This window comes from Phyllostomus discolor, chromosome 8 (genome assembly GCF_004126475.2).
Source record: "Phyllostomus discolor isolate MPI-MPIP mPhyDis1 chromosome 8, mPhyDis1.pri.v3, whole genome shotgun sequence".
Taxonomy (NCBI): Eukaryota; Metazoa; Chordata; class Mammalia; order Chiroptera; family Phyllostomidae; genus Phyllostomus; species Phyllostomus discolor.
In genome coordinates this window covers 107,026,169-107,043,855 of record NC_040910.2, presented here as the reverse complement: position 1 = coordinate 107,043,855, position 17,687 = coordinate 107,026,169, and the positions used below count along the sequence as shown (strand labels likewise).

General features: G+C 41.7%; 2 protein-coding genes across 10 annotated transcripts in view; one reads left to right on the top strand and one right to left on the bottom strand.

Annotated features, from left to right (window-relative positions):
- Nucleotides 1–7,252, bottom strand: part of NBR1 (NBR1 autophagy cargo receptor) — a 28,395-nt gene extending 21,143 nt beyond the window's left edge. Inside the window, exons 1-6 of one of the 3 annotated variants that reach the window (XM_036033965.1) lie at nucleotides 7,116–7,252; nucleotides 6,098–6,254; nucleotides 5,027–5,137; nucleotides 2,180–2,242; nucleotides 1,454–1,472; nucleotides 647–669 (exon numbers count right to left, since the gene is read on the bottom strand). In XM_036033965.1, coding sequence (XP_035889858.1) covers nucleotides 647–669; nucleotides 1,454–1,472; nucleotides 2,180–2,242; nucleotides 5,027–5,128 — 207 coding nt within the window. In that variant the 5' untranslated portion in view covers nucleotides 5,129–5,137; nucleotides 6,098–6,254; nucleotides 7,116–7,252. Of the gene's footprint in view, nucleotides 1–646; nucleotides 670–1,453; nucleotides 1,473–2,179; nucleotides 2,243–5,026; nucleotides 5,138–6,097; nucleotides 6,255–6,747; nucleotides 6,875–7,115 lie in introns of those variants that run through there. The other 2 variants (XM_036033964.1, XM_028519410.2) reach the window with 2 other exon arrangements.
- Nucleotides 7,253–7,521: 269 nt separating this feature from the next.
- The window catches only part of BRCA1 (BRCA1 DNA repair associated), a 52,688-nt gene continuing 42,522 nt past the window's right edge, over nucleotides 7,522–17,687 (top strand). For 4 of the 7 annotated variants that reach the window (XR_004904926.1, XM_036033960.1, XM_036033962.1 and 1 more), the window contains exons 1-3: nucleotides 7,522–7,837; nucleotides 8,875–8,973; nucleotides 16,298–16,351. Coding sequence is in view for 6 of the 7 variants with exons in the window: in XM_036033960.1 (XP_035889853.1) it covers nucleotides 8,894–8,973; nucleotides 16,298–16,351 (134 nt within the window). In the remaining variant the exon portion in view is untranslated. Of the gene's footprint in view, nucleotides 7,939–8,874; nucleotides 8,974–16,297; nucleotides 16,352–17,687 lie in introns of all 7 variants that reach the window. The other 3 variants (XM_036033959.1, XM_028520144.2, XM_036033958.1) reach the window with 3 other exon arrangements.

Below are 17,687 nucleotides of genomic sequence, written 5' to 3'. Positions count from 1 at the left end.
TGAAGAAGTGACCTTGAGGAATGCTCTAGTTCATCGCTGACCAACAAGACATTGTGTGTGATTGAGTGCTTTTTATACCTTAAGCCCTTCCACATTACACTGCAACATTCTATAGGGGGATCAAGGTGAAGGAAGAAGATGAAAAATGTCAACCAGAAAGTGCCAGAGTTTTTTTATATTTTTAAATGGTAGCACCAAGACCAGAAATGAGACAGAATGATAACTGAAGAAAACATTTATACTAGGGCTCTGGCCAATAGCTCTGTTGGTTAGAGCACTGTCTCAATATGTCAAGGTTGTGGGTTCAATTCCCAGTGAGAGCATATACAAGAATCAACAAATAAATGCATAAATAAGTAAAACAACAAATCAGTGTTTCTCTGTCTCTCAAATCAATAAAAAATAAAAAGTTAAAAATAAATAAACACATAAACTTTGAAGCCCAATTAGAAACAAAAACAAAAACCCTTTATATTAGGACCTGCCTTTTGCTGAGTGGTATGCCCTGGTTCATCAGAGTTTCTCTAAAAACAGGTTTTTCTCAGCTTCTATTCATTAGTTTCTCCCCATGGCTAATGGAATTCAGGTTCAAGTTTTAGTCATAATACTTGAAAATTATTTGAAAATAAGATGCAAAAACCATTACCTTAAGTGCTTCTTCATATTCTCCTAAAGGGACAAAAAATACACACTGTGACATTTGTTCACCGGCCCAAAAGGTTATATTAAGTACAGTCAATCCTGACTTTTAAGAATTCTTAGCTTACATTCCTTACATATTTATCGCTACTACGTTTTTGCTGACAAACGTCCCTTCTCATCGCCTTGCAAACAGAAGCCACTTGCAGGTTAGCTCTCCCCTTTAAATTCCTCTTTGCTACTGAAGCTTCTGGTCAGAAAACCTCTACCCAGCTCCTGCACACTAGGCTTAGTGAAGCTCAGGACTCAGGGAAGTTCACGGATAGTGTCAATACTATCATTTCGGCTGGTTAAAATAAACTTTTGGAGGCTACCCTGTGAACCTAACCTTCAAATTTAACATTGTTCCAGTGGGAAAGTGCACCCCAACCTCTGAACCACCGTCTTATAAACCAGCGCCTGGAATACCACTTGTTTATAAACTGACATCAACGGGTACGCCCAACCACAGACAAATGCAACACCATGAGAACAAGTTATATGTGTTGAACTGGGAGGCATATTTTCAGAAGATTAGCATCTTAAATATAAGAGAACCTCCCATTAAAGCTGTCCTTGGGCGCCAACGAAAGGCACCTACCGATACACAAAAGCTGCTCTAAAATAGAAACCTGCTAGGTAACGCAATGCCCACGGATGAGGGAGTGCAATGTCAATGTACTGTCTACCCAATCCTGCTCTAAAGTGAACACTACAAGACTGAGTGTATATGGAAACGCACACGCCCGTGAACAGATGAAGGCCTCTGACTCACCTTGGCTATTGATGGATACCTGTAACAGGAAAAAAAGCAACAGTGAATTACAGCCCTCTCACAACTGAGCACGTTTCTAGCACCAGCCTCACAGGACAGGTGCAAAATATTGGGTCAGGAGTTCAGCTTTTCCAGTACCATGAACTACGTGTAACTATTAATTAAGAAACTTCTTTGCCTAACTACTTTATCCTCTTTTATTTCAGGTACATTAAGCAGCAGCATAATATAGTAATTAGGAGGCTGGGCTGTGGAACCAGAAGGTATGGGCTGAAGCCCTACTCGGTACTTTTAAGCTTTTGTGCCTTTGGGCAAGTTACTTAACCTCTCTGAGCATCGGTTTCCTCACGGGTAAACAGCGATGGTAATCAAGTACCTACACATACTGTTGTTTTTAGACGGACACACTGTTAACTACTTGATAAAGGTTGGCAATTATTATTTGTATTATAAACGAAGTGGCAACTTGTGATATATTTAAACTTAAGATCACTATATAGTTTAAAAGTCCTCTCTCTCAAATTTTCTTCTTCAGCGTTGCTCCCCCATTTCTAACTCCAGTTCAAATGTCACCAGTCAGCTTGGAGCATGCAATTATCAAATACATTTAAACCACTGTACAAATGAGGTAAACAGCATTCTGAACTTTCTGAGCCCCTGACCAGTCCTGAGAGATAAGATCCCTAATTCTGGGTGCCCGGCAATAAGTACCATAATATTCTTTACCTCTTCATTTTCCTCATCCAGGTATTTTATCTGAATGGTGTTCAGATCAAATGACACTTTCACCTGCAAATGAAATGTACACAATCTGTGATCAAGATATCAAAAAGGTAGCTTATAACAGAAACCTAAATGTCATAAAAGAAAGAATGGGCATAAAAAGTAAACATTTCATACAGTTAAAAATAACACCATAGCCCTGGCTGGTGTGGCTCAGTGGATTGAGCGCTGGCCTGCGCCAAAGGATTGCCAGTTCGTTCCTAGTTCAGGGCAGTGTCTGGGTTGTGGGCCAGGTCCCTAGCAGAGGGCTTGTGAGAGGCAACCACACACTGATGTTTTCTCTCCCTCCCTCCCTTGCCCTCTCTAAAAATAAATAAAATCTTAAAAAAAAAAAAAAACCCACTATAAACAAAGTCAAAACACAAACAATGGACTGGGAAAAATATTTGCAACTCAAAACAGACAAAGGGTTAATATCTGCAATACATGAAGAGCACTTGCAAAACTGCTAATAAAAGATTAACGACCCAGGTAAAGTGGGCAAAAGTGTACAGAAATGTCATAGAAAAAGAAATCAGATATGTCTAACATATATGAAAAAATGTTAAACTTTAATAGTAGTCAAAGCAATGCAAATTAAAGCAGTGAAATGTCAGCTCAACAGAGTGACAAAAAAAAAAAAAAAAAATTAAAGCCAAAACATCCAATGTCAAAAATTTAGGTCACTATATTTCTGTGATGTGCTACAACTGTTTTGCAAAGTACCTGGCAGTATTCATTAAATATTAACATCACATGTCTTTTGACCCATTAATCCCACTTCGGGAAACTTTATCCTACAGAACACTGCATAAGTTATATACAAAGAGCTCTCCCTTGTAGTTTATTTTATAGGTGGGGGTGGGGGAATAGCCCTGGCTTGTGAGGCTCAGTGGATTGAGAACTGGCCTACAAACCAAAGGGTCACTGGTTCGATTCCCAGTTAGGGCACATGCCTGAGTACCCAGCAGGCCAGGTACCCAGTAGGGGGTGTGTGAGAGGCAACCACACATTGATGTTTCTCTCCTTCTCTTTCAGTCTCTCTAAAAATAAATAAATAACATTTTTAAACAACAACAACTTCTGACCTTGAGGGCATTATGCTAAGTGTAGTAGTCAGACACAGAAAGGCAAATAATGTATGATTTCACTTATGTGGAATCTTAAAACTAAACAAACACAGACACACAGAGAACACATTGTGATTGCCAGAGGTGGGGGTGGAAGGTGGTCAAAAGGTACAAACTTCCAGCTGAAAAAATTGTAACTATGTCTGGTGATAGATGTTAACTAGACTGACTTACTGTAGTATGTGTATAGATCATTATGCTGTACACCTGAAACTAATATGCCAATTATATCGCAATTAAAAAGAAAACATAAACAATCTGTCAATAAGGGATGGTTAAATTATAATATAATAATACTGTGGACAACTATGCTTTTAAAAAAATGAACTTGGATTCTTATCTATTCTTGGAAAACTATTGGGTAAAAAAAGGAAGCTGCAGACTGTAACGTTTGCAATATGATCCTAGTACGGTATTTGTATGAACAAGGAAAATGTGGGTAAATACATATAAAAATGTTAACACTGATTAACCCAAAGAGGTGGGAACAGTGGATGGAAGGAGGGGGCAATGGAGGGATATTAACCTTTTTGGATTGTTTCACTTCCACTTATAATGGGCACATACTACACTTCCATAACTTAACATTTACAATACAGAAAAAAGGCAAGCTGTCGGCTAATTTAACTACTAGGGAAAAAATAACTGTTTGATTTTCAGATCATCTGACAAACAAGACCCGACTTTCTGGATAACCATCTGTCTGGGACAGGGTAAAGAAGCTGTCTGCTGGAGGACGGAGGACTAGAGTAGACTACAATTTGTGGTCTGTCCACGATTTCTCTTCTTTTTTACTTGCCATAACACACAAGCAGTTAAAGGTCTTTACTAACCAGGTAAAAGCAGATTTATCCAAAGGGTTTTGTTAGATAGTTATACAGGAAGTAAAACATTCACTACTGCAAACCAAACAAGAGTACAAAGGGCAAACCAAGAGGAAGGAAAGTATTAACTAGCCCCCCCCACCCCCCCCAAAACCCCGAGCTTCTGTTTAAGCACCAGCAAGAGCTTTTTCTGCTCAATTTTGAAATAACCTGTGCCCTAGCAATCGAAGCAAGGAATCAGGGCCTGCAAAACGTAAGTTCTATCTTAAATGGCTCACAAACCACAGGAACATATTTGCTCTCAGGCAAGAGAACATTCCTCTGGGGCCCGGTTAGGGTGGGGCCCACACCAATCCATTCCTCAGACTGTTTCTAAAATTAATAGGTTTTCTATGTCTTATCTCACTTAATAACTTTATCTTTCCTTTCTCAATTCTTCAAAAGAAATTTATTCGTTGCCTTTACTGGGGCACATCTCCTATTTGAATACTGAATCCTTTTCAAAAATAATGTTCCAAAAGGCTCAGAAATGATCATTATAATGACTTTGCAGCTATTAAACAACACTGCTAAAAATAGCTACTTTTGGGGAGGGGGGAATCTATGCTTAAAGGACGGAGAAACCAAACAAAGTCAACACAGCCCTGACTGGTGTAACTCAGGGGGTTAGGCACTGTCCCCAAAACTGAAAGGTCGTCAGTTCAATTCCCGTCAGGGCACAGCCCTGGGTTGTAGGCGTGCAAGAGGAAACCAATCAGCATTTTATCTCTCACACATGGGTGTTTCTCTCCCTCTCTTTTTCCCTCCCTTCCCTTCTGTCTAAAAACAAAATGTTTTTTAAAAAGGCTAACACTCACCATAGCTTCGACATCAGCCCAAGTTGTATTTTCTGGATCAGAAACCAAAAAGCTTTGAGTTTCATTTTTAAAAGTCACATTTAGCGTAACCTGTGGTTCCATGTTGTGGGGCTAGAGTTGGGCGGAAGAGCAAGAGAAAACACATTAGAAAGAGTGTAAACCGCATAAACATATATTCAACCAATACTTATGAGGATTTAATCTTCCCCCCGAGTATGACAACCTCACAATGTTATCATAAGGATCAAATAAAAATGTGTGTGCAAGTTCTTTGAAAATGTTCCTCAAATGTAAAAGTTATGATAAATCAGTCTTTAGAACCTAAAATAGTTCTTTTTTCCACAGCGTAAGCACTGTCCTGTGAAACAATTCAAAACAACACAAGGTCGTTAAAAAGGACCTTGAAGGTTTGAGGATCGAGGATTTTTTTTTTTAAATCTGAAAACAATCATCCCCCAGGTTTTTTTGTCATTCTTTGTCTCCACCTAGAGTCAAGTTCATCACCAAAACATTAACACCGGTTTCTAGCAATCCTGCTGACATCTAGTCCCATGGAACGCAATTCTGGAGGTCCTTACAACTGGGAAAGAATCCCCCATCAGCTCCCCAGAATCTCAGGCAAAACCACCAGGGAAATGAAGAGACTGGATCAGTCTGCCAAAAGCGGGGACTCCGAAACAGTCTTCCTTTTCCACTTCCGAGGAACACACACACTTCCCACTTTTCCGAGTCCCCGAGACAACTAATCTTCCTCCCCTTTTCTCAAATGACACAATTGGAAATTAGTTTAGATAACTTTGGAGCTCATCCAGCTGGTCGGCTGATGAGAAAACAGGAAGTGGGGGAGGCTAGCTTAGCTGGATCGCATCCAGGTCTTCGGAGAGAACTGCCGCTCGGCTTATATATGAAAATTCTCCCAGCGGGAGCAAATTATTTTGAAGTTGGGGAACACCAAAGCTATGTGGGCCCATCTGTCCTTGCAGGTTTAAAGACAATGAAATCAGGAAGCTGGCGCCCCGGCCTTCGGCTTTTATTAAACGGCATTATTATAACTTCACGCTCCTGACTCACCTTCGCTTGGCACGAGTCAGCTTTTCCTCTACGTTGGTTTTTTTCAGGATTCCAAAAGTCCTTAACGAGGCAGGCCCGGGAACCTGAGCTTTGATTACTGTCTCCACCAGAGGCTTGTACAAGGTATCCCTGACGTTAAAATGTGTGACCTGCAAAGCTGGGTGTTCGACAAAACAGAAAAACGGTACCTTTTTAATACCCGAGGTCCCTGACCAAGGAGACTATTTCCCGAGGTTCTTAAAAAGAGGAGGGGGATGGGGCGAAGAGACTGTGTGGTCATTTTTTTTTCCTTCTTGCAGACTTCATGTTAGTCTTCCAGCTATTGTTTCCTAGCTCTCCACGTCCCGGAGAGTGTCACCACCCTCTCAGGACTCGCTCCTTTTCTTTGCCCAGGCCCTCTTTGTGCCGGCGAAGCTCAGCCTTCCATCAGCAGAGGCCGGCCGTTCGGAGCCCTGGACCCTCCGTCCCTCCGGCGGTATCCGCCCCCTCAGCCCAAGTACGGCTCTTCCATCCGGTCACTGAAAAGAACGGCTGCCCCCAGACGCGGCAAAAGTCGCCCCTCTTCTACAGAGGACTCCTCCTTTGAACTTCCCCAAGCCCTCCCGGGGCGACGTGACCCAACCCCTAGGTAACCGCAGCAGCTTTCTTACCAGCTTCCTGCCCCCGGGGGGCGCCGCCTGAGGCCACTGCAGGGACCGTTCGCTGCCAGCTCTGCTGCTACCCCTGCGGGGTGAATCTAACATGGCGGATAGAGACCGGGCCTAGTCCCCAGTTTCTGAGTTTCCGACAAGATGATTGGCTTGGACCACTTGTCCCTCAAAATTACCACCCTATTGATTGGTTGAGCATGCGTTTGCGGGGGCGGGACAAAAGCAGCCTGAACTGCACAACAATAACAAATACTGGGGCCGAGGGGCGGAACTACGAATGCGCAGCCGTGGGTTGGAACCTAAGTCCCCTTCCCAAGTTCGGCGCCCGCTGCGTTCCCTTAGGTCACTGACCTTAGAGAGCTCCTTACCCGAAACTCGCGAGGATGGATGGGAATTGTAGTCTCCCTAGGACTGGTACTTCTTTAGCTTATTCTCCGCTCTCAAGGTACGAAAACATTAACATTCCAGTCCATATTTGTTGACGTGCAAAGCGTGCGGAGCTCTTCAGTCTATCAACTGGGCTGCCCTGAGGATCATGCCCGCTTCCAGTGTCGGAAGCTCCCCTCCATAAGACTACAGTTTCCAAGGAACACTCTGGCGAAAGTCGTTTGATCCGCAATGCATGCTGGAAATCGTAGTGTTTTGGGTTTTTTTTTTTTTTGCCTTAGATCCTTTTATTTACCTAAACTGGAGACTTCCATTGCGGCGGAAGGGGTGGGGGAACGAGACCTCCTGCGAGTGTGTAGGCACTACCTTGCGCTCAATTCGGACCTCAGCGATTCCGACCCTACTGCAGCAATCACTGTGACGTAATAAGCGGCCACAGGTAGCGTAGAGGTGAGAGGGCGGGCGCCGAATAGAAAACTCCGGGAGAATTCCTTCTCTTCCGTCTCTAACTGATTACGTAACACAGGGAAAGACGAGATGACCAATTGAGAGCCCCGGCAGACTTGGCTGTTTCTGCTCCGCCCTTCCGTAACGTGTTTTGGTCTCGCATTCTGAGAGGCTCCTGCTCAGCCGCAGCGACCGGTTTCCGTGGCAACGGTAAAGCGCGGGAATTACAGATAAATTAAAACTGCGACTGCGCACAGTAATCTCTCTGAGTTTTTTGGCTTCTGGAGGGTCCTTGGGGTTTTCAGATCTTTGGGCCCCTGGGCCCGGAAAGCCCAGACGCTTTGCTCCTGAGTAGAGGTGAGAGAGCCTTGAGGAAGGGAGGAGGGCCCAAGGGGTGCTCCGGGGGACAGGCAAGAAACAGGTGTGGAGAGAGTTGGGGAAGGGACTTCTGAAGGATTGCAGGATGGGTGTTATATCTAGCAGGGGAGGGCGGAGGGTGGGACCTTAGAAGCCTAAGATATTGAGTATGGGATAGCCTTGGGGAGGGGTGCACTTTGGGGTCGCGGGGTGGTGGGAGGCACCAAGGATAAGGCGGGGGCTGGATGTGTCCGACGGGGAATTCTGATGATAGGAGCTGGAATGTGTCTTGAGGGGGGGCACCGTAATGTAAAGAGACGGGTCAATATATGTCAGAAGGGGACCGTGAGGAAGAATAGGGGCAGGCATGTGTCTGGGAAGAGGAGGAGACAGGATTTTGAGGGAGGGAGAGCCCTTAACTGAATTCTAATGCGCTTCCGAGAAGAGACCAGAGGAAAATAGACGGGCGTCACTAGTCACAGATGCTGCTGGCGTGGATGTGCCTGAGGCTCCTGAGTTGAGTGCAGGCCAGTGGGAAACGCAGGGCAAGGACAAGGGTGGGGAGCCTTGATTGGTGTTGCTTTTGTTTTTGTTCATTTGGATTTTTTGCAAGAGAAAGAAAACAGCCAGGACAATTGGAGAAAGCTGAGGCCACCACCCAGTCACCCATGGTGGCTTTCTTTCCCTTGCTTGGAGAAAGGAAGAGATTAAAAAGGAAGTGAAAAACAGAATTTAAAGTGGTCTTAATTACAATGAAAAACATAGAATTTAAAAATCAAATTAAAGCTTTTGCTATATTAGCTCTATGGGTGACATGATTTTAAAGCACTCCAATCTCAAATTTCCCTTGTTTAAAAATGACAATGAAACTAAGTTGTTGTTTCTTTATGTTTTTATAGCGATTTATTTATATATACCTGTGTTTGTGTGTTAAAGTTCACTGTAAAAGGAAGAGATGGACTTATGTGTGGATCGCGTTGAAGAGGTACAAAACGTCCTCAGTGCTATGCAGAAAATCCTAGAGTGTCCGATCTGGTAAGTCAACAGAAGTTTCCATCGACTTGAGATTCTTCCTTGTATGATTATATCCTATGCAAATGAATAGAATAGTAAGAAGAAAAAACTGTAATGTCTGTGATTAGGCTATTATTAAAGTTGCTGCTTTTCTTAACTGAAGGGCTTTAAGAATATAGAAAATGACTCCTTTTCCTCCCCTCCCTCTCTGTCACCTGAACACACGGAGCCTCGTGTCTTCCTTTGTCCACACATTGTCTTGGCTGGTTCTGCATTTGGACAGGGATCTGGTTTGGAGTGAGTGGCACTTGGGCTTTCCATCCAGCTTTAAAGCCAGCTTGAGCATCTGGAGTGGACAGACTTAATAATGGCAGAATAAAATGAGTGATTGGTGTCTGTGAGTGGGTAGGATTTAGGGAGAACCTTTGACTCAAACTAGCCCTGTATGTTTAAGTGAGAATACTGCAAGTCCTGAAAGCCACAAGTCTCTCTGAGAGAGCCTTTGTCCTCATCAGTAAAATAAAAAGGGAAATAGAATATTCAGGCTTTTTAAAAATTGAAGTATAATATGTGAAATGCAGAGATCTTAAGTCAATGAGTTGATTATATAACATGAGTATATAGTGTTATATATCAATACATATTTATAACATATGATAACACACACACACACACACATATATAAGATCTGTGTTACCTAATCAAGGTACAGAGAACATTTTCATCACCCTGAAAAGATTTCTTGTGTGTGTTCAGGAGCTCTTATCTTGCCCACCCTCCATGACCCTTGGAGGCCTATGAATAGAACTGTAATTTAACATAATTAGTTTCTTATATAATTTAGTATTTTTTACTTTATGCACTTAAAAGCATTGCTTTGAGTCCTGGCTGGTGTGGCTCAGTGGATTGAGAGCTGGACTGCAAACTGAAAGGTCACTGGTTTGATTCCCAATTAGGGTGCATGCCGGGGTTGGGCCAGGTTGAGGGCATGCAAGAGGCAACCAATTAATGTTTCTCTTGCACATCCATATTACTCTTTCTCCCTCTCTCTGAAAATAAATAAATAACATCTTTTAAAAATAAATAAAATAAAATAAAATCATTTGAGAAGGGGGTTCAGGAGCCTCACCGGCTGCCAAAGAGGGTCCATACACCACAAGGTTAACCTCATCATGCAGTCACTAGACGATCTCTGTGGTATCTCTTAAACCTACAAAAGAAATTAAAAACCATACCTCAGAGCCCTGGCTGGTGTAGCTCAGTGGATTGAGCACAGGCTGTGAACCAAAGTGTTGCAGGTTCAATTCCCAGCCAGGGTACATGCCTGGGTTGCAGGCCATGACCCACAGCAACCTCACATTGGTATTTTTCTCTCTCTCTCTCTTCCTCCCTTCCTTCTCTAAAATTAAATGAATAAAAAATCTTTAAAAAAAACATACCTCAGTCTCTTGGTAAAAATTCAGAAAAATTATTGTCTACCTTTTTCCCTTTTAATCTCTTTACTCTGGTCATTTTGGCCTCTTAACTGTTTTTCAGACTTGAGACATATTCGCCTGCCTCCGAGTTTTTATGCTTGCTGTTTCCTCTGGAATGTTCTTCCTGTGATAATTGCATGGCTTGCAAATCTTGATCGAAATACTACCTCCTCAAAGAGGAATTTTCGGACAGTCTTATTTAAAATTACAACATTGCCACCCACCATCAACACACCCCTTGTGCCCTTTTCCTGTTTTATTTTTTTCTATAACTGTTATTACTGACTGGCGTTATATAATATTTATTTAACCTTTTCCTCTATTCCCCACAGAATATAATAAACTCCCTGAGGGCAGAGGTTTTTATTTGTCTACTTCCATATCCTCAGGAGTTAGAACAGTGCCTGGGATATATAGTAGCCACTTGGTAAACAGTTGTTGAAGATATTAAATAATACACTAAGTTGGTTCTTTGATAGTTTAGTGGTTTTTAACATGGTGATAATTGGTGGGTATGGGTAACATTCAGTAAATAAATTGGAAAGCTGCATCTATTGTCTATTGCTCCTTATCTTGAACATAGGAGAATAAATTTAAGTAAGTTTTCCTTTGTGCTTCATGAAAGTTGTTTATCATATTTGGAGTCAAGTAAATAAGATTAAAGAAAGTGTTCCCTGGCTGGTATGGCTCACTGGTTTGAGTGCCAGCTGCAAATGAACTGGAAGGTCATTGGTTTGATCCCTAGTCAGGACGTAAGGCTAGGTTGTGGGGGGTGCTGGCGCCAGCCCCCCTGCTGGAGACAACTAGTGTTTCTCTCCCTCTCTCTCTCTTTTAAAAGATTTTATTTATTTATTTTTAGAGCAGTGGGAGGAAGAAAGAGAGGGAGAGAAACATCAATGTGTGGTTGCATATCACGTGCCCTCTACCAGGGACCTGGCCTGCAATCCAGGCATGTGCCCTGACTTGGAATCGAACTGGCAACCCTTTGGTTTGCAGGCCTGTGCTCAATCCACTAAGTCACTCCAGCCAGGGCTCTCCCTCTCTTTCTTCCTCCCTTTTCCTCTCTCTAAAAATAAATAAATAGAATATGTTTTAAAAGAGAGAAAATGGAAGTTGTGTTTTCAGAGAGGTACAGGATTTATAAGAAACTGTCCTCTTGCCCCTTAACGTTTCAGCCAAACAAAAACGAGAGCTAAATGGGATTTACAGCCTAATTTATGAAACATCAGAGCCAGAGAAGCAGAAAATGGCAATTGGGGGAAAAATTGCTTTTAAAAAGTCATAAAACTCATAATTACAAAGAGTGATCAAAAAGTCCTCAACAGTATGGCATTTAGGTCCATTAATTTTACATTTCCATGGAAAATTAAACCATCAATTAAAAAGCTGAGATACATAAAAATTAAAGCTGCAAGATGAAAGTTAATGCTAAATTTTCATATTATTCAAATATTGTATATTTTGCAGCTTATATTTTAAAATGTTTTTTATTAGAATTACACTTAACTTTTAAACTATTAATAAAACTGTGAATTCTAGTCATTGTTAAATTTATTTAAATGGAAAATTCTAGTATGGAAATAATAAGTACTGCTTTTTTTTTTTTAATACAGGGCCCGGTACACTTTGCTGTTATCTTTTTTTTTTTTTTTAAGATTTTATTTATTTTTAGAGAGGGAAGGGAGGGAGATAGAGAGAGAGAGAGAGAAACATCAATGTGTGGTTGCTGGGGGTCATGGCCTGCAACCCAGGCATGTACCCTGACTGGGAACTGAACCTGCGACACTTTGGTTCACAGCCCGCGCTCAATCCACTGAGCTATGCCGGCCAGGTATTATGTCTTAATAAATAATTACTGGAAACACTGGTACTTACGGTAGCTGCATAGTAGGTTTCCAACTTTTTTGAGGGCTCTAGAGCTAAAATCCCTTCTGTTGTCCCCTAAGTCACTACTGGTGTTTTATTTTTGATAATTGTTAGTTCTTTGTAACTTCCTACTTATGATTATATAAAATTTTTGACTTTCAAAACAGTGTTCTAAAATGTGTATCTTGGGTAGCGGCGGTTATTTTTGGAACCCAACCTGCCTCCTCTTTTCAATTATGTTTCCATTTTAGAAGCCCAGAATGTAGACATGTAGTAGGCCCGAAGTACTGATTGGTTTAAAAGTGTTTAAAATATTTGAGTCACTTTTAGAGTAAACATTTACCCTCATCAGGACCTGTTAAAGGAACATTGCATTTTTGCCTTTTGATTCCCATTCCCTCTTCAAGCTTTTTCTTCAGCAGTTTCTACCCTCTTACGTATTGGAGTTTTCGTCTGTTCAAAGTTCGTTTAGAGCATGTTTGTGTAGCCTGGCTTGTGATTACCGTGCTGAAATATAATTATGTTCAGGACCGAGGCAGTGGTGAGAACGAAAGCCATGTGGTTGGTACAGCTAACTCCACTTTCTCGTGCCGAGAATGTCTTTGATATCTAGCTTAGCTGAGGAGCAGTGATTTATAGCAAATCAAGAGTTCTCTTTGTCACGTTTTTGTTTTTTAGTTACATTCAGTCCCAGTAATAATACTAACATTAGTCCAGGTCATCTCGGGCTGTGAACATTTTCCCAAGTAGCATATAATTCTGCTCTCAGCGTAGCCTGCAGAGACCGGTAGCGTGGGTGACAGTGTCCCTACGGGAAGCCGCGGGTCAGTCAGGTGGAGTGCCTGGCCTAAGGTTACTCCGCTGCTGAAAAGGAGATCTGGTAGCAGAAACCGCCTTCTGACTCACTGGGATCTTGTCTTTTCCATCCCGGTGCTGCGTCAGAAGCCCCGTGATTATAAGAGTTGTGTTACAAACCTTTCACAACGAGGTTTTTGTCCCCAGCTATTTTTTTTTTTAAGTCTTGCTTTTATTTTCATGGGCTTTGGGGTCAGGCTAACGTGCGTACAAATGACAATTTTGATATTTTCTGCTTCATTTTTCCAAAACTTCTATCCATTTTTTTCATTTTTACTAAATTTTATTATTATCTTTTTAAACTAATTTTGGATCTGGGTTTTTGGGTTTTTTTAATAAGATTTTTATTTATTTTTTTATAGAGAGGGGAAGGGATGGAGAAAGAGAAAAACATCAGTATGTGGTTTCCTCTCACATGGTCCCCCCTGGGGACCTGGCCTGCAACCTAGGCATGTGCCCTGACTGGGAACTGAACCGGTGACCCCTTGGTTTACAGCCTGCACTCAATCCACTGAGCTATACCAGCCAGGGCCATTTTTACTAAATTTTAATGTCCAGGACCATTTTCCGAATGCTGTTTCCTTTTCCACCCCCAGTAGGGTCCTGTTCTGGTTTCATAGTTATTGATTGCCTTCTGCCTCCATTATCTCTCTTTTCTATAAGTTTGTTTTTACTGTTCGATTGTCTCTGATCTGCTACCTCAGTGTTGGTGAAATTGGACCTTGGTCCTTGAGTTTGGCAAAGAAAGATTTCAGAGCCAGGAACTCCAATTATGACAGAAAGTGTATTTAGAAAGTTACAGAGGTAGCAGAGGTGAGCCGGCTGGGCTGCTAGGCTCAGGAAAAGTTACAGAAGCAGAAGAAGGGTCCTCGGTGCTTAGGAGAGGGAAAGGCCACGGTAGAGGGTCTGGGGTGGGGACTAGAGCGGGCAGGAAAGGGGCAGGTGTGCTCCAAGAGGGGTAGCGCCCCCAGCTTTTCCTGTGACCCTTTTCTAAAAAGCTAAACATTTAATGAAAAGAACCACATCCCTGTCAACACAGGTTACCTGTTGTTTGATGTCCTGCCTGAACTTGGCCAAAAGTCCGTTGCTAAAGCTCTCAGAATGAAGGCAAAAGACCTAAAATAGCCAACAGCCTCCTTGCTGCTCAGGCTCTCAGCTACCTCTCTGACCTCTTCGGGCACTTCCTTCCGCTGGTCATTCCATCTAGCAGATTACTTACCACTGCCTTTCTATACACCTGCATCGTCCTGCTTGAGTCTCTCTTCTCTGCTCCCTCTGCCGGGACGTTCTTTCCCCAACTGTTGCACAGCTTGTTTACTCACGTTACTCAGCCGTCCACCAAGGTCACCTTCCCTGAGGCTTTCCTGACCTGTGTGTGTTCCCCCAAACACACTGCACTCCCCGTGTCTCACTCACCTTTATCTTTCTTTTTAGCACTGTCCCCATGCATTCTTGTTTATTTCTCAGTCAACTGTCCGCCACAACTAGAATGGGAGTTCTGTTAAGGGCAGGCTTTATTTTGTTCACTGCTGTGTTTCCATCTCCAAGAATAGTGTTTGCATGTAGTAGATGTTCAGTAAACACTTTTTATGTTAGTGAATGACGTAATCTCAGGAAGGTCTTGAGATTTTTGTGGATAGATGGGTAGGAATGGGAATTTGGGTGGTACATTTTCTTTTCTTGAAATTTTGATATTTTCCTAGAGTTTATTTTTTTAGTTAGTATTTAAAAAATTATTGATTGATTTTAGAGAGAAGTGGGGGGGAGGGGGGAGAGAAACACTGATTTGTTGTCCCACTTATTTCTTCACTCATTGGTGATTCTTGCATGTGCCCTGACTGGGGATCAAACCCACACAGCCTTAGGGTATGGGGAAAACACTCTAGCCAACTGGGCTGCCCAGCCAGGGCTCAGCATTTATTGCTTTGTTTTTACAAAGTCATCATAAACGAAACATTATGTACCTCCTGAAGTGATGTAATAAAAGTACGCAATACCAGAACCGTCCTTGCCAAAAAATTGAACGTGAATTTGATTGAGCCTGTAGGTCTAAGTTTGCAGGAAATAGAGGCTAGAGGAACGTGTTACACCACTCACCACGGGGTTACAATCAGCAAAATCCGGAATGTGGGAAATTCTACAGGTCAATTCATTGTTAAGTTTTTATGAGACAGTGAGGAAAATTAGAACATTAACTATGTATTAAATGATATTAATGGAGTTATTTTTTAGAAGTAGTGATGTTTCATAGTTATTCTAAAAAAAGTCTCTTTCAGCCCTGGCTGGTGGGGCTCAGTGGATTGTGTGCAGGCCTGCGAGGCAAAGGGCCGGAAGTTTGATTCCCAGTCAGCGGGGCATCTGCGAGGCAGCCACACATCGATGTCTCTCTCTCTCTCTCCTTCCCTTCCCCTCTGTCTAAAAATAAATACATAAAATCTTTCAAAAAATAAAAATTAAAAAAATTAAAAAGTCTCTTTTAAAGATAAATTCCTAAATATTTATAGATGAAATGATATGATAGCTAGGATTTATTTTAAAGCAACCTGGGCCTTGTGTGGGTGTCAGCCGTGGACGAAATAACCTTTGGCTGTGAGTTGATCACTGTTGAGACTGGGGTGGTACAGGGAGTTTGTTTTACTGTTTCTTTTGTGTAAATGCTTGAAATTTTTGCTATGAAGAAATGTAAAAGGCAGTCACATGCCAAAAAAAAAAAAAAAAAAGAACAAGTGTTGTAAGGAAATCCAAAAGAAATACAAGAAATTTTTGTCTTTGTGGAGCTTAAAGTTTAGTTAAGATATAGGATGTTTACCCACTGATAGCTCAAAAACGTATATCATTGAAACCTAACTGATGTGAAGTAATATCAGATAATCTTTTAAATGCTATAGATATAATACAGAATATTGAAAAGAGTAATATATATCCTGTTCTTATGCCTGAAAGCTCACTGAGGCTAGGGATCACATTCTCTGCTGTATTTTTGGCTCCTCGCACAGCAGACATTTAATAAGCATTTATTGAATTAACCCTTATCTTGACTTAGTTACAGCCACTTAAAGTTGAACTTCTTTACTAAGAATGTATTTATTTTTGAATGAATTACTGAACTGCATTCATTTTCTTTATTTTTTTTCCCCTTACCCCTCTAGTCTGGAGCTAATCAAAGAGCCTGTTTCCACAAAATGTGACCACATATTTTGCAAGTAAGTTTGAATGTTTTATGCGACTCCGTTATTAGCTCTTGTACTTATTCTTCATAACACAGGATACACCTTCTTTTATAGAAGCTTTAGCTTCTCCAGTTAAGTAAAAAAGAAATCTCCAACTTGATTTCATTCTGTCTCAGAGGATGCTCAGAAAGTCCCCCTAAGTTGGTTGGAGCCGTAGTTCCTGGTAAATACGAACGTATTTACATAGCGGATGTCAGCTCACTTGGAACAGCTGTTTGTTTTTTGTGTGTGTGCATGGGTGCAAGCACATTGCAAGCAATTGTGAAATAAACAAAATGTGCTTCAGCCTTGCAAATTTTTCTTTTCCTGTACATTCTGTGTGCCCCCCCCTTTTTTTATTTTAAGATTTTATTCATTTATTTTTAGAGACTGAGGAAGGGAAGGTAAAAGGGAGAGAAACACAATGTGTGAGAAAAACATTGACCAGTTGCCTGTCACATGCCCCCAATCCAGGGCCTGGCCTATAACACAAGCATGTGCCCTGACCGGGAATCAAACTGGTGACGTTTCTGTTTGTGAGACAGCACCCAGCCCACTCAGCCATAGCAGTCAGGGCCCACTTTACCCCTTTTAAGGTTCAGCATTTGTCTGTTTCATAATCCTTTTAAAGATAGGAAAGGATCTGATATCGGTTTATGTTTAGGCTGAAATTCATTCATACCAATGATTTAAGTTATATTTACATTTTTAAGAATCTTGCCCTTTGAAATGAAAATGTTTCTTGATGGAAGAATTTCCGAAAAAGTTTGGTAGGTATTTTGGTGGAACAAGGGGATTTCTCATTTCCATGATGTTAAGCTATGATTTGAGACTGTCCCTGAATGCCAACTAATTTTGGTATTTTTTTTTTCTTTTCCAATTGAAAAAGCAAGCCATGTTCATGGTAATGTATTTATTAGCACAAACTATAATTCCCTTCTAACCCCAAATCCCTGCTTTCCTCTCCCCTCCCCAGAAACAACTTCAGTGATCAACTTAGGTATCTTCTCAGGAATTTTAAATTTGAAGAGTTTTTAACTTGGGATTTGTTGGGTTTTATGAATGTCCTAGAATTATATTCAATTTTAAGTTCAGCTGTACTCGTATTAAAAACTATGGGCGTGTGCAACCTGGGGGGAACACAGTGCATCATTTTCATCAGGTTATTAGCACGGTTCCATAACTTGAAGATGTGAAGAGCATCTGTACTGAGGACAGTGAGGGCCGGCTGCAGCTGAGGGAAAGCTGTTCGCTTTGGAGGGACGTGGTCTGAGCACTAGTCTGCCAGCTGGCTGGCCCTTCCTCTGTCTGTGTTCTGGCCCCTTCCTAC